Source organism: Perissodus microlepis, chromosome 13 (assembly GCF_051167445.1).
Source record: "Perissodus microlepis isolate ML-2025 ecotype Zambia chromosome 13, ASM5116744v1, whole genome shotgun sequence".
NCBI lineage: Eukaryota > Metazoa > Chordata > Actinopteri > Cichliformes > Cichlidae > Perissodus > Perissodus microlepis.
In genome coordinates this window covers 24,985,776-25,001,122 of record NC_140473.1, presented here as the reverse complement: position 1 = coordinate 25,001,122, position 15,347 = coordinate 24,985,776, and the positions used below count along the sequence as shown (strand labels likewise).

The following is a 15,347-nucleotide window of genomic DNA, read 5'->3' as shown; positions in this document are numbered from 1 at the left end:
CTCAGTGTGTCTGCTTGCTCAAGGACATCTGCTGAACCCTACTGTGATCTTCTTACTCCCTCTAGTGGTCAAGTCATGAATTACACTTGAAACAATCCATTGATTGGATTCTTATCACCACTATAAGGTTAATACTGAACACAGACTCAGTTTATTTGATGGTTTTTCCCATTTTCGTGATTCACACCAGTTCTGCAAACAATCCAAAATTGGACTTTTAGATCAGACTGTCAAATCTTGACAAGAGAAATTAAAAACATGCTTCTTATAGGTACAGCTAACATTCAGATTTAGTTGAAGCTGTTTGGCAATAAGCCACAGTTATATATATTTTTTTTTATCAGGGTGAATAATTTTTTTTCCTTTTCCCACTTGAGTGTGGGAGTGTTTTAAAACTAGAAACCATACAGAAAGATTCTTCATCGTGGAAATGCACTTGCACACTCAAAACCTGCATAGAATTAATATGTACAGGTGCAACATGTGTACCACTACAGTGGTTTTCTGTATTCGCGTGTGAGTGTGGGAGCAATGTTAGCTTTGACGGCTCACCTGCGACCCAGCATCTATCCAAAAGCCCCTCTTTCCTCTCCAGGACAAAGGAGAGTGCTGTCAGACCCACGGCCAGGTAGAAGGTGATACTGGAGGGATCAACGGAAGAAGAGAAGGTAGAAGTGAAATGATAAGGTGGTATGTTGTTATTATGAGCTGATGCCAAAAATTTCACAAAATTAACCAAAAGGAAATAAACACAGATGGTAAAAGGCCTGTATTTGTATTTACTAGTCCCTAGTCCCTTCACGCACACATTCACACACTGGTGATGGCAAGCTACATTGTAGCCACAGCCACCCTGGGGCGCACTGACAGAGGCGAGGCTGCTGGACACTGGCGCCATCGGGCCCTCTGACCACCACCAGTAGGCAACGGGTGAAGCGTCTTGCCCAAGGACACAACGACCGAGACTGTCCAAGCCGGGTCTCGAATCAGCAACCTTCCGATTACAAGGCGACCTCCCAGCTCTTGAGCCACGATCGCCCCGACACAGGTATAGTAAGGTGTCTACTACCCTATACTTTAACCAGCACACAGTGTACTGACCTGAGCACAGCTCCAGGGGTCACAAATGTAGTAAAGTCTGTGTTTTGGCTGCCGTAGATTGGCTCCTCAAACTAGCAGAAGAAATCAAGAGTGTTTATTTTACTTTATTATGCAGCATGTATAAACTCAAATACATTTAAGTATTTACAGTATTTAATTACATTCAGTTGCTTTTTTCCATAAACTCTCTTACCTTTATTGGTAAGGCAACCATATATGCCATGCCACCCAACTTATAATCCACAAATGCCTGCAGACAGAGGGCAAAACATAAGTGATGCATCTGTTTTTTAAGAAAAAATCAGGGCTACGCTTTATCATCTTTAAGTATTTTCATTAAATATTCAAATCAGTTTAATGTTGTTTACATAATTCTAGTTCACAATGGCTCTCGTCCACAGACCGCTTAAAAAAGATGGGAGGTGTTTGAAAAGTTAGGTTATTTTCCAATGGCCAGCAGTAAACGCTGTCCTGATAACTTTATGGGCTCAATCAACAACCAGGCTTCTTAAGCTGTGGCTAATAGCTCAGTGATGGCTCTTGTTCACTGAAACATGGATATTTTATGTATACAGCATAGACTTCACATCATATTTGTACCTGGAAGGCCTGGTGTAGTTTCTTCTGCACCATGAGGGCAATTTGCCGATCTAAGAATGAAAAAAAGGGAAAACATGAGCATCTTCGTCTTGTCAGAATCATTTTTTAATGTTCACCATTCAAAATTTAAAGGGAGCATGTAAATCACACATCAGATCTTGATGAATGAAATATTCAGGTTGAAAATCTTTGCTGACATATAGTAGAAACCAAACTTATTGACCTTTTAAGGGCTGGATTTAAAATTATACCAGAAATCAGAAATTGAAATCACAGATTGAGGCCAGCTTCTGTCTTAGAAGTATACATGGCCCCCACATGACATCTGGGCATACTCCTGATTAGAAGGTCTACGGTGTCCTATGAGGATCTCCTCCCTGACCTGGAGTATCAGTGAGCTCCTGGACAGTCTATGGCTGCACTGGAATGCACCAATATGTGAGGTCCCATTTAGGAATTACTTGTACACTTTGGCCACATGAGGCTCAGCATTGCCCTCCACCAGGATGAACCTACTGCACCAGTTTATGGTCTGACAGTAAACTACCTAACAGCAGACAGGGTACTAATATCTACAAAGAGGTCTGCTTGTGCAGGCCGAATGATCTGCAGGTACCATTTCATACTACCACCAGTGACAAGCAGCAGTTTGATGTAATGCCGGAATTTGATGTATGTGAGAATCCTATATGTACAATATACATTAGTATAACATAAATAAAGCACACAGTATGTTTCATTCAACAACAATTATCCAAAAAGAAGAAGAAAAAGAGAAAAAATGGTTTGTATCTTACTTGTCTGGTCCAGCCAGACGTGTATTGATCCTCCATCGATTATCTCCTGAGAGACCTGCCGCTGGAGCATCCTGTGCAATAAGGAACCAGAATTATGATCAGAAAAAAGTAGAACCTCAGTTTATCTAAGAAAACACTAGAATGTAAATATCACAATGACAAGCTAAAAAGTGAGTGATAATCTGCTGAATCTGCACGTTTTCTAAATTTGTCTGGCAGGACAAGTTTAAATGATAGACAGCATACGAGACAGACAGATAGAGACAGATAAAGCACTACTGATCTATGTGATAGAGAAATCTAATCTCAGTGACCCAGGTTGAAGAATTTGATCATTAGGACACTACAAACCCGGTGAACCTGAGGAAGGTGCATAGGAACATAAATATTCATTTTTTTCCTAAGGAATCTGGTTATTGATATGGAACCTTATGAAAGGAGTGTATGACCTTAAAAACTAAGCAGCCAAGTGAATTAATAAACAGAGTCATGCATGCATGTGACTGCAGGCTGGTAGCACTATTTAAAACTCAGAAGGTCAGCCAGGCTAATTATTATTTCTCTGACACAATTAAAGCAATGCCTCAAGTCTAGCTGAGCCACTGAGAGCATTGAACCACGTGTAATTTACTATTACTAAACTAACTTTGTTCTTGAATACCAGTGAACTGAATAGTGCGTGTCAGATATGTGTAGCCTGGAATTCCTTAAAGTATTTATTTCAGATGGTCTCAGTTGGACAAACTTACTGTCTGCGTAAGTGCATAGATTAAAATTTTGATTTAGGGTGTTGCACTTTAACATAGTTCCATTACAAAGTATGAAACTGGTTTGTAGCTACTGGAAATTTTCTGCCTTGTCCCTAGTTAGGCTTTTACAAAACCAATGTATCATTAAATTATACTGTTCTTACTCTCATAAACCTAGACTATAGTTAATCCTGGATCTACTGGTAGTTGTTGTGTTTAATCCTTTCAGGAGATGATGATGCCAATACATGGCTGAACATCTAAAAGCTTCAAATTGAGGGTATTTTACCATTTTAGATTTTTTATTATGTTATATGTTAGATATATGTATATGTAGTAATATATATATTTTATTTTTACAACAGTGATCCCCAAAGTGGGCTACAAAGATACTGCACGGGTGCTAGGAAGAGATTTTGTTAAGAAAAAAAATGTATTAAGGTTTAAATCCCAATAAAATATAAATGACCGAATACAATTTATTTTATATATAAAAAAGCAAAGCAAACTATTAAAAAAAGCATGGAAAGTATGCGTTGATTTTTTGTTAAGACTTACTGACATGCATTTTTCTGACATAATGTTAACGTTCATGACAGCACAATCACAAAATGACTGAATAAGAATGGCTTGTTTGGAAAGGTTGCCAAGAGAGCCTCTTCCCTCTAAAAGAACGTAAGAGCAGAGCTTAGCTTTGTAAAGTTGGATCTGAACAAACCAGGAGGTTGTGGAAGAATGTGAGTGCATGTGAGTCCATCTGTGCCACAAAGCTTGGTTGAAATGAAACACAACAATGATCCCGAGAACACCAGCAGGTGTTCCAGTGGTCCAGTCAAAGTCCAGATCAGACCTCAGCCTGTGCTGTTGAGGGTTCATAAAAGAGCTGTGCATAAATGAATGTGTGCGAACCTCGATGAGCTGAAGTGATAACTGGGCCAAAATCCCGTCAAAACAACGTGAAAGACTGATAAAGTCTGATAAAGGTTATTGTGATCGTTGTAAAAATCCATTTATCAGTCTTTGTAATGTATCACAAGTTGTTCATCTGAGGTTATATCTAAATTATCATAGAACCTGATAAAGGCCTGGTGAATTTTTTTTTATTATTTCCTGGCACGGTGATTAGCACTGTTGCCTCACAGCAAGAAGGTCCTGAGTTCAACTCCACCATCTGGCCGCGGCCTTTCTGTGTGGACTTTGTGTGTTTGCGTGGGTTCTCCGACTCCGGGTAATTAATGATTCAAAATTGCCCATAGGTGTGAATGTGAGTGTGATTCTCTGTTAGCCGTGTGATAAACAGGCCACCTGTACCCTGCCTCTCGCCCCATGTCATGTCCAGCTCCTCACAACTGAAAGAGGATGTACCTTCAATTTCAAATGATTGTATCTTAGATTTCCCATCTATATATGTGCCACCATATTAAGGCAGTGGAAAGGTAGGAGTTAAAATATAGCCACCAACTGCCATAAACAAAAGCTGTTTTTGAAGAATAAACCTCAGTAGGGAATTTATCACAGCTTTGAAATGAATCTGTTTACATTATACATGCTTCCCTTAGGCAGCATCATTAGAAGACATAGCATACATTTTCACTGCTATGCAGATGACACCCAGCTCTATCTGTCCATGAAGCCAGATAACACACACCAATTAGTTAAACTGCAGGAATGTCTTAAAGACATAAAGACCTGGATGGCCGCTAACTTTCTGCTTCTTAATTCAGATAAAACTGAGGTTATTGTACTCGGCCCTGAAAATCTTAGAAATATGGTATCTAACCAGATTCTTACTCTGGATGGCATTACCTTGGCCTCCAGTAACGCTGTGAGGAACCTTGGAGTCATTTTTGACCAGGACATGTCCTTCAACGCACATATTAAACAAATATGTAAGACTGCTTTCTTCCATTTGCGCAACATCTCTAAAATTAGAAATATCCTGTCTCAGAGTGACGCTGAAAAACTAGTTCATGCATTTATTACTTCCAGGCTGGACTACTGTAATTCATTATTATTAGGATGTCCAAAAAACTCACTGAAAAGCCTTCAGCTAATCCAAAATGCTGCAGCAAGAGTACTGACAGGGACTAGAAGGAGAGAGCATATTTCTCCTGTTTTGGCTTCCCTTCATTGGCTTCTTGTTAAATCCAGAATTGAATTCAAAATCCTGCTCCTCACATACAAGGTCTTAAATAATCAGGCCCCATCTTATCTTAATGACCTTGTAGTACCATATCACCCTATTAGAGCACTTCGCTCTCGCTCTGCAGGCCTACTTGTTGTTCCTAGAGTATTTAAAAGTAGAATGGGAGGCAGAGCCTTCAGTTTTCAGGCCCCTCTTCTGTGGAACCAGCTTCCAGTTTGGATTCGGGAGACAGAAACTATCTCTACTTTTAAGATTAGGCTTAAAACTTTCCTTTTTGCTAAAGCATATAGTTAGGGCTGGACCAGGTGACCCTGAATCCTCCCTTAGTTATGCTGCAATAGACGTAGGCTGCCGGGGGATTCCCAAGATGCATTGAGTTTTTCCTTTCCAGTCACCTTTCTCACTCACTATGTATTAATAGACCTCTCTGCATTGAATCATATCTGTTATTAACCTCTGTCTCTCTTCCACAGCATGTCTTTTATCCTGTCTTCCTTCTTTCACCCCAACCGGTCGCAGCAGATGGCCGCCCCTCCCTGAGCCTGGTTCTGCCGGAGGTTTCTTCCTGTTAAAAGGGAGTTTTTCCTTCCCACTGTCGCCAAAGTGCTTGCTCATAGGGGGTCATATGATTGTTGGGTTTTTCTCTGTATCTATGAAGCGCCTTGAGGCGACTTTTGTTGTGATTTGGCGCTATATAAATAAAATTGAATTGAATTGAATTGAATCCAGAAAAAAGATGAAAGAAACATCATAATGATGGGTCAGATTGTGATAGGTGTGAATATCTTCATTCTCATAAGATATTAAAACGTGCATACCAAAAATACATTTGCATGAACTCCTTATCCATCCTGCCTTATCCATATGATTACTAACAGGAAACAAAAATCTGCTTCATGCTTATGTGATAACATTAAGGTCTGCTTGAGAATCAGCCAGAGTACCACTCTGCCAGAAGACATGGGAGAAGAAGCTTTTTGTTTTTCTTAGGCAGGTCTGTCACATAAGAAGCACATGATTCGGTAAGAATAAGCATCTTATTGGCCGGTGCTAAGATGCAACCTGCTCAGGTGTGTTACGGACAGGAAGGACCAGACTGTCCACCCTGCAGTCTCACGCTGTGACTGACGACTGAACAACAACCCTGCTGCAATGACTCACCTTCACATGATTTTGAGGTGTGAGTTGGTGTGGTGTGGCCTCTGTGAGCATTTATGTGTATCAAAACAACAGAGAGTGCATGTGGAAAAAAATTTACTTTCAGATTAATTCACCATCAGAAGAACAAATTAAACATTTTAATAAAAACAGTTTTAAAGCCACTTAGAAAAGCAAGCTATTAAGCTGATTTATGTAGTCCTTTTAAGTAGAAGCAGATAAATAAATGATATATTATTTGCTGTAATGCTCATTAAAACAAATATAAGAACATTTATTGGGATATTTTTGGGAAGCTGTGTACTGGGACTGAAAACATTTTAATTCAGTATTTCAGATCCATAAGAATCTGGTACTTTCCTCCGGATGATTGCACAAATACCTTTATGCATAATACATCAGGGCTGATGTGTTTGATCACGTCAGTCATGCTGTTTGTTTTCATTGGCAACAAGAAAGCTGCACTGATTTACCTGAGGTCATAATTTCTCTTAATGCAAACCACACACTGGATTTTCTGGATTTTATGCACTATCACCAGGGGAAATATTAGTTGGATATATTGTGAAGATTTTTATCATTATAATGAAGGCTGGTGCAAATCTTCCAGTCTACATGTCAAAGTTTCCAAAGAGTCTACAACCATCCTCCAATCCGAATTTCTAAGTAAGTAAATCACCAACTTGTGAAATTATTGTTAAGGTATATAATAGGTGCATGATGTTCCCTGAGGTGTGGACTGTTCGTGTCGGTGTTTAGCATGTTTGTGATATGCAGCTGGATTGCTGCCATGCGTTACAAAGACTCGTCTTCAAAATCTGTCTGCTTTGCCTGACTACTGAGAATCCCACTGACAAACACAAACGTCTGTACACAGCCTGTTCTGCCCACAGCCTGTTCTGCCCACGTGTAGGTGCATGACATCAGCATGTGCTGCTTGAAAGGGAACTATCAAAAGTAGGGCAATGAGGAAGAAAAAGGCAGCAGGTTGTTTGTTTGCAAAGGTACATGAAAACAAGCAACATTCTCAAGCTGACACTTGTCATAAACAGGTCAAATATAACATGTACATGAAATGTTGGCTAATCTAACCAAGAAAAATGTCAAACATTTAGGTCACACAATGCAGTTTTATTCAACTCATCTGTTCTGACGCCTCCAATGCCAGTGCGGCTATTTATCCCACGTCTTTGTATTTCAAAGGTATGTCAATCATTTTTTTCTAAAGTAACATGAGGGCAATGAACATTGAGTGCAGACATGTTTTGCAGTTATAACATCAGTTACAGATGCTGATCCAGCATATCAGCTCGGCCTATGACGCTCTGTCCCTTACCGTTTAGTCAGGTAGCTGGTGAAGTTCTTGCCAAAGCCGATTACACTCCAGTACTCTCCATTATAGATTCCCTCAAAAGCTTCTTTGTGGGACAAGTTCACCTGCAGATAAAAAAAGAAGCAGGTTCAATTCATTCTATGTTCTAAGTTTCATTTTCAAATGCGGATTGACCATATGCTACACCATGTTTCCTCAACCAGTCTGAACTTCACCATCTGCTGCACAAGGTCAGACTAAATCAATTAAAGTTTCTGCACATTATGTATGTTACAGTTTGTTGAACAGCTATGGTTCTGTTACAGAGAGAAACAACCTTTCCTCTTCAATGATTTCCCAGAAATCGGAAGTCCTGGTGTTTGTTCCTTTGTGAAACTCATTTGCTTATAGTGAAAATAGAAAATGAAAATTTTAACAGCTGAGAAAAAAGTCTGCTACTTTGAAAATTGTACTTACTCACTTTCTCATGTGCAACCTACCAGCAGATTTACAGTAACAAAGGAAAAGTCAACAAATTCAGAATCCAAAGGTTATCACAGCTGATGTGGATTCATATCTCTCAAGGCCAAAACAAATACCTGCTGCACACTCGAGTTGTCCAGGAAGGAGAGGAATGATTGGCTGAAAGCAGAGGGGGAGGTCTCATTGTTCACTATAGCAACCTGGATGCCCTTTGGATCTCCTCCGACACACAGACAGATGAGGGAGACCTGGATGACGGGCAGCAGGAACTGGAAACACAAAGAGCTGCCAACACAGAGTAGAAAATAAAGTGTAATGAACTGGTTACTTATAGACAGTGACAAATAACCTCTGTTAACTGCATCATACCCTGGCATTCTCTTCATCCGCACCAATGTTTTGATCATCAGGGCTGCGATGTTCCTCCACTTTGGCAGCACATGTCTGGCTCGCACCTTCCAGTCCACTGAACACAAAAATGCAATATAAGTGACTGCAACTTATATTTTTAAAACGGCAGCGGTTAAAATGTTTACCTTAATCTGTGCCTCCTCTTTAAAAAGCTTTAGTGAGTTTCAACTCATTGTTTATCTACCTGACCTGCAATTATATTATTATTATCATCCACTCCTCATACCTTTACTTTTTGATGTCAGAAGCAGCTGATTTTAAAGAAGCGCTATAAAACTCCTGGCCCATTGTTAAATGATATGCACAGGTAGAAAAAGAAAACACGCTAGATGTCAGTACCTGAACATTTGAGGCTTTCCTCTGCAGGTGGAGATCCGACTCCAAGAATTGGCTGACTCTCATCCTTCCCATTCTCAAATGACTGGCTTTTGTCTAACGTTCCATCTGGAGAACTGGAATCGCGTTTAGAGCCAACCTGGTCTGACGTCTCACACAGCTGCAGGAAGGCATGCTCCAGGGTCTGAAGGACGGATAATATGGGCTAAAATTCACAAGCCTTTTTTAGCCTCCTGTGTATTTGGAGAGTTTACTACGAAAGCGTGCCACAGCCATAGTTTTAATTGCAAGAGGAAAAAAAGTTCACTGTTAACTTTTATTCATATTAAAATAAGATGTAAAGCAAAAAGCAAACTAAACAACCTCCATGCCTTGACTACCAGCACCCCTGGGCACCCACACAGTCTGTACTGGGATTTGAGAGTACTCACTGTTGCACAGTGCTGCTTCATGACGGCATCTGGGGGACCTTCAGCCAGCAACCGGCCGTGTCGCATGAGACCGACCTATACGACGGGAAAAAGAAAGAAGAGAGAGGTTCTCTTTTTAAAATGAGTGACTTAATTTTTTTTCTTGGCAATTATTTATTTAGTTATAAATAAAAAGGGTACTAATAAATAATCCTATATTTATAATTAGATGATTTATTTTGTTATAGATACACACACACACACACACACACACTGAATGTTGCTGAATGAATGTTAAATGTATGTTTTTTTATCTTCTGCAAAAGAAATGCTAATTCTTATCTTAATAGAAATCCAAAGTGTATCGCATATAGCTGTTGTCAGGGAGCCAAAACACACAGCTGTCTGAATAAGCTTCTAAAGTTGTATAAGAGCGGTAAATCAGGATAAGCCAAACAGTGGATTTGTTAGCCATCTACAAAATAGCAAACTACTTCTTATTCTGTTGTGTGTGAATGGTACTCTTATCCTATTAGTCTTTTTTTAGTGGGTCAAACATGGATAAACAAAGGCTGCAGCTGCTATGTGATCAGAGTTTATTTATTATACCAGAAAGCATAAGATTTGTGCATGCAAGAAGCGTGTTGACATGGTAAAAGCTCATTCCTCAGCTGTGGAGTGATGCATTGCTCCACTGGGTGCTCCGTCAGTTGACATACGTTTGTCAAAGTATCACGAAGACAGAAACAAATAAGCCCATTTGTCTCAGTCCTTCAAACAGATATCGTTTTAAGTGAAAATGGAGACATGGCTGAGAAGACTGAGCGGGCAGACTGGTTTTAGTGGAGACGTTCTGGATCCAGGTTATAATGATTGTGACACAGATAAAGTGCTTGAACTTTATGAGTCCTGTGTGAAGCCACCATCACCACTTCTTACTGTGGAATTTCTGTGGAATTCCTACCATCACAAAACTTCTACCTGACCTTCCATTGCCCTTGCCTCGGTGGTGAATTTGCAGTCATGTGAAAATGAAAGACAGTAAACTTTGGAAAAACAAAGGAATTAAGAGAGTAAGTAGAAGCCAAGTGCAGAAATAAACTTGATTAACTGATTAGTAAATGTGACCACTTCTATGACAGGTGACACCTCAGCACTGCATTAACAAATGGCCACAATATAAGCGCCTTGAGGCGACTGTTGTTGTGATTTGGCGCTATACAAATAAAATTGAATTGAAATTGAAATTGAATATTCTTGAGTGGGCATCCCAGCAATTCTGCCCAAAGGTAAGACAGTGATCAAAGAAACGCAAGAAGTACATCTCATACTCTACAGGGCTCAGTTAGCGCGTTAAATGTTAAAGTCCATGACAGTCCAATTAGAAAAAGACTTAACAAGTATGGCTTGTTTGGAAGGGTTGTCTGGAGAAATTCTCCAGATGAGACCAAAGTGGAGATGTTCAGCCATAATACACAACACACAACACCACATTCAACACATGAGCACAAATACAGCATACATACTGTCAATGCAGTGGTGGAGGGGCAACGATTTAGACTTGTTTTGTAGCCAAAAGACCTGTGAACATGAGGCCATTTGTCTGCTAGCTAAAATTCGCTCATACAATGGGACAGTGATCCCAAGAACACCAGCCAATCTATGACAGAATGGCTGAAAAAGAAAAGAAGAAAGATGTTGCAATGGCCCAGTCAAACTCCAGACCTCAACCCGACTGTGGCAGGACATAAAGAGAGCTATACATAAATGAATTCCCGCAAAACCTCAAAAAACTGCAAATGATGCCATAAAGAGAGACCTTACATGTTACGTTCAACTAATAGAAAACCAATCAATAAATCAATCGGTTGTTTTGTACTGTTGTCTAGAGCTATTACCAGTGCAATAGTGGTACAAGTGTAGGGTTAAGTATGAGCTATTGTTTAATGTTTGACTCTTCATTTGACACTTGTGGTTACACGAGCTACTGTGTAAATCTCTTCAGCTCTTCAGCAATTTATTGATTAGCTCATTATAACACAGGTAGAGACAGTGAAAACAGCACATATTCTCAAAACTGCCCTTTGTGTTGCACATTTCCTTGCCAACAGCTTCAGCTTTAGAAAACTGTCCCTATACAGTCTGTCCCCAATCTCCTTCCAGTCTTCAAGTTAAATTTAAACTAAATGGCATCAATACTTTTACAAATTCATTGCACAAATTTATGCATTTGCAAACAAAATTTCATAGGCTATGCACAAGCGAATATGATGCTTCTGCCAAAATTGAGAGTATAAACGTTATACTGAAAAAATGTGGTTTTACAGACTATATGTTCAAAGGAGATTACTGGTGAAACAATGAATGAACTCAGTGAATGAATGGATTTGTTCTGAGCCAAGCATTAGTTTCACCATGAGTGAAATATGTTGTAAATATGAGGAGCTAAAGTCTGGAAAGCCCTGCTGACCTTTAGAGCGACTCTATTCTATAAGGTTTACAAAGAGATGATGGCTGTGTGTGCCAGCCTGGCTTTCAGTTCTCTGTGTTTTCTTTATAGCACCTGGATTTGTTTGTTGACAGGGTGGAGTTCAGAGTATGCAAAGTCTTAAGCACATGTTTCATTCTTCTGTTGCAAAGGTTCACCTTCAAGGCCAACCAGCCATTTAATCTTAACTTTAAAATAAAAATATTTTTATGTTTTTCCTACAGACAGGAGAACCTACAAGTGAACCTTTACTGAGCTTTGGATTCAAGAAAATCCAAAAAGTACAAACGATTTATAGAGTAAAAACAAAACAGGAATCAACACACACATTCATAGACACAACTGATTTTCTATTGAATAAGTTCCATTTTCCCTTAATTTATGTGTTTAACATGTTCACATTTATTCAGCAACTTTTTAACTCACCACATTGGCTTGCCTGGCCTCTTCTATGTAGTGTGTGGTGATAATAACAGAGACTTTTCCCGTCTTCACAATCTCTACCAGGTGATGCCAGATCCTAGAAAGAAGACAGAAGAAATCCTTGAAGCACTTGACCCACTCAGTAATGGAGTTTACTTCAAAATCGCAGCTGTGCCAGCAACAGCTTTGCTGCCAGCCGTCTGATCTTAAGAGGCTTTGTGATTACACACACATTCGGGGGGTACAGTATGCTTTCACCAGTGTTTGCTTATCGATGCATGAATATGTGTGTAGCCTTTATCACATTTTTATCAAAACTTTATTAAATATTAGCCATCTTGTTGAGTAAATAAGAGAGAGAATGATAAATCCATGCAGAGATCATAGTGGAAATGTAATTTTACTGTAGTGTTAACTTTTGTCTATATAGAAAAATATAAAGATGCCAGTGGGCTCTCAAAAGAGAGGAAACTGGATAAAAATAGATATTTAATTATGCCGTAATATAGGAAAACACAACTGTCCATTTAAGTAATCTTCATCTGATTGGCTGCCCCTTGAAAACAAAAGTTAGGAACTTCTTCATCTTCTTGCGTTCTATTGGCTTCTCTTTCCCAGGGTGTGTGTGTGTCTGGTTAAGCGGCCTCCTTTTGGCCCTGCATTTTCCTCAGTCAGCCACTGACTGAGGAAAATGTAGCATTTGCACCTGTTGCAAATGAGCTCAGGCTTGTCCTCTCACTTGTTGCCTGACTGCTCTGTCTACTGGTATGTTAGTATTGCTCAGGCTTCCCGTTCTCTTGTTAGGTTCATGTTTTTCACTAGTCTTACCTTGGTTTGTCGCCCTGTGCAAAAGATTGCACATCACCTCAGCTTCTCGGATTCTCTGCCTGTCCACTCACCGCCACTCACAGACATGCCCCGTGCTCCCTGGACTTGCCCACCAGCTCACTTGCCAAGCCTCTAGCACCACTGCATCTGAGCCTTCCACCTCAGGATTCCCCATTTCCCTCCTTGCAGTATTCTCTGACTTTTGTAGTGAAATCTGCAAACCTTTACTGAGTGGTGTCCTGCATTAGAGTCCTCAGCTTGGTCAAAGATAACATTTATAGTTTTATTTATTGTACAAATGTTAAAAAAAATCACAAATACGTTTTATAAGGACTTTTGAAGGGATTGGAACTAGTGCACATGCCATAGACTTTGTCAAATTATTTAATATTGATTTAAAAATGATTTTTAAAATGATACATTCTTATAAATCTCTTAATTTGATGTCTTTTTTTAGTTTATGATTTTTTGCTAGCTGTGCTTGACAGCAGGGTTTCTATTTTGCCCTTTAGGATCAACTACTTTTTCTTTTATTTCTCATTATGTGTGACTGAAAAGATCTATTATACAGGAATTATGAAAATCTCTCATTAACAAAAGTGGCAAAAAATAACTATATTACACTGGTAGTAATCTTCCTTCGGTTCTGGCGCCTCAAAAACATTTCTCTATGCAGGAAAATATTTGGTGACATCACCTGGAAAACAACGGTGCACGTATGCTGCATGATACAGGAGAAGACAGACGGGTTATACATACTTGGATCTGAGCACAGGGTCTACTCCCACTGTTGGTTCATCCAGGATGAGCAGCTCTGGATTCTGGAGCAGAGCCGCCCCGAGAGACACCCTTCGCCGCTGACCTCCACTGTAACACAAAAGCAATCAAAGGGCAACAGAGTGAATCTTCTCCCACGATGGGGGAAGAACGAGCCGAGGCATCAGCCTGTTGCAAAATCTTTACCAACTTTACCATGGATATTAAATGAGCCTCTAATGAAAACTGGTGTTAGGGCCTCCTGGACAACAGAAGGCTCTTTGTATTGAACCAGGGTTGTGAATCCGGAGATGGTGATTACTCGTATAAAAGGGCTATAAAGTAATCTGCCACTTGCATTGATCTGCCGGAGCTTTAGCAATTATATCTCTTATAGTTAGAATAATTAGTAACATTTCTAAAAATAAATTAAATCAAAGAGTCCGCTCAATAATTTCCAGAGGTTTTACAGCTTATGCAGACTAAGCTTCTGAGCGTAAAAAGGAGGATACTATTCTTTTATTTTTTGGTTTACATCCCAGCATAAAAAAACAAGAACAGGCCTAAAGGAGTTATTACCATAGATTGGAAAAACAGGAACTCAGAAAGGCAAATGTCATGTCAAGAATGAGGCTTTTTGCTCTCGCTTTTTTGATGTGCAAAGGATGACACTGTGATTAGATAACAACAAGCAAACAGAGCTGCAGCTGGCTCCATACTAGCCATAAAGACTCTGCAGATATGATCACTTGTTCACAAAAAAATATCATGCTGCATGTTTCAAAGTGAGCTGCCAATGTAGTGGTGCTCAGACTTTTGGTCTGGATGGTGACGCAAGCGGGAGTGATGTTGAATGCAGAGTGACAACTTCTGAATAATCAGAAATTCTTTCTTCCTTATGAGAAGCTCTTTACTTTGGGGCACATATTGTATATTAAGCACATAAGATTGAAAAAGACAAACTTTGATGTCTTTACAGTGAAAATAGGGACTTTGCTGCAGCCTATGAACAGCAGGGGAGACTGGAATATGCAGGCAATTTTACATAATATCTCTAGGACTCTAGGGACCTTTGCTTTGATGGCTACACAAAAGCATGCAAACCAGTGTTGCCAGATTGTCTACTTTTGGTTTGAATTTGTGGGTAAAAATAGTTTGGGAGGCTTGTGGAACTTTCCCTTGATGAAAAACAGTAGAAAAATGCTAACATTTATACAATAGCTACAAAATGCTCCAAAGTATATTACCAAACTAAATTCTCATTGCTTTAACTGTGGTTCTGAATTTGAGTAATCTATCAAGTCTACTTCATTATATACTTAAACTAGAAAATTGTTGACAGATTTGAT

General features: G+C 39.5%; 1 protein-coding gene across 4 annotated transcripts in view; it reads right to left on the bottom strand.

Moving 5' to 3' along the window:
* LOC146375220 (ABC transporter G family member 20-like) overlaps window positions 1–15,347 on the bottom strand; it is a 39,154-nt gene that overhangs the window by 11,533 nt on the left and 12,274 nt on the right. For all 4 annotated transcript variants that reach the window (XM_084947983.1, XM_084947984.1, XM_084947985.1 and 1 more), the window contains 12 exons: window positions 14,002–14,109; window positions 12,418–12,511; window positions 9,525–9,599; window positions 9,097–9,277; window positions 8,716–8,812; window positions 8,463–8,631; window positions 7,888–7,988; window positions 2,499–2,569; window positions 1,702–1,751; window positions 1,295–1,351; window positions 1,102–1,172; window positions 553–641 (listed from right to left, as the gene is read on the bottom strand). In XM_084947983.1, the coding sequence (XP_084804109.1) occupies window positions 553–641; window positions 1,102–1,172; window positions 1,295–1,351; window positions 1,702–1,751; window positions 2,499–2,569; window positions 7,888–7,988; window positions 8,463–8,631; window positions 8,716–8,812; window positions 9,097–9,277; window positions 9,525–9,599; window positions 12,418–12,511; window positions 14,002–14,109 (1,163 nt within the window). The remainder of the gene's footprint in view (window positions 1–552; window positions 642–1,101; window positions 1,173–1,294; window positions 1,352–1,701; window positions 1,752–2,498; window positions 2,570–7,887; window positions 7,989–8,462; window positions 8,632–8,715; window positions 8,813–9,096; window positions 9,278–9,524; window positions 9,600–12,417; window positions 12,512–14,001; window positions 14,110–15,347) is intronic.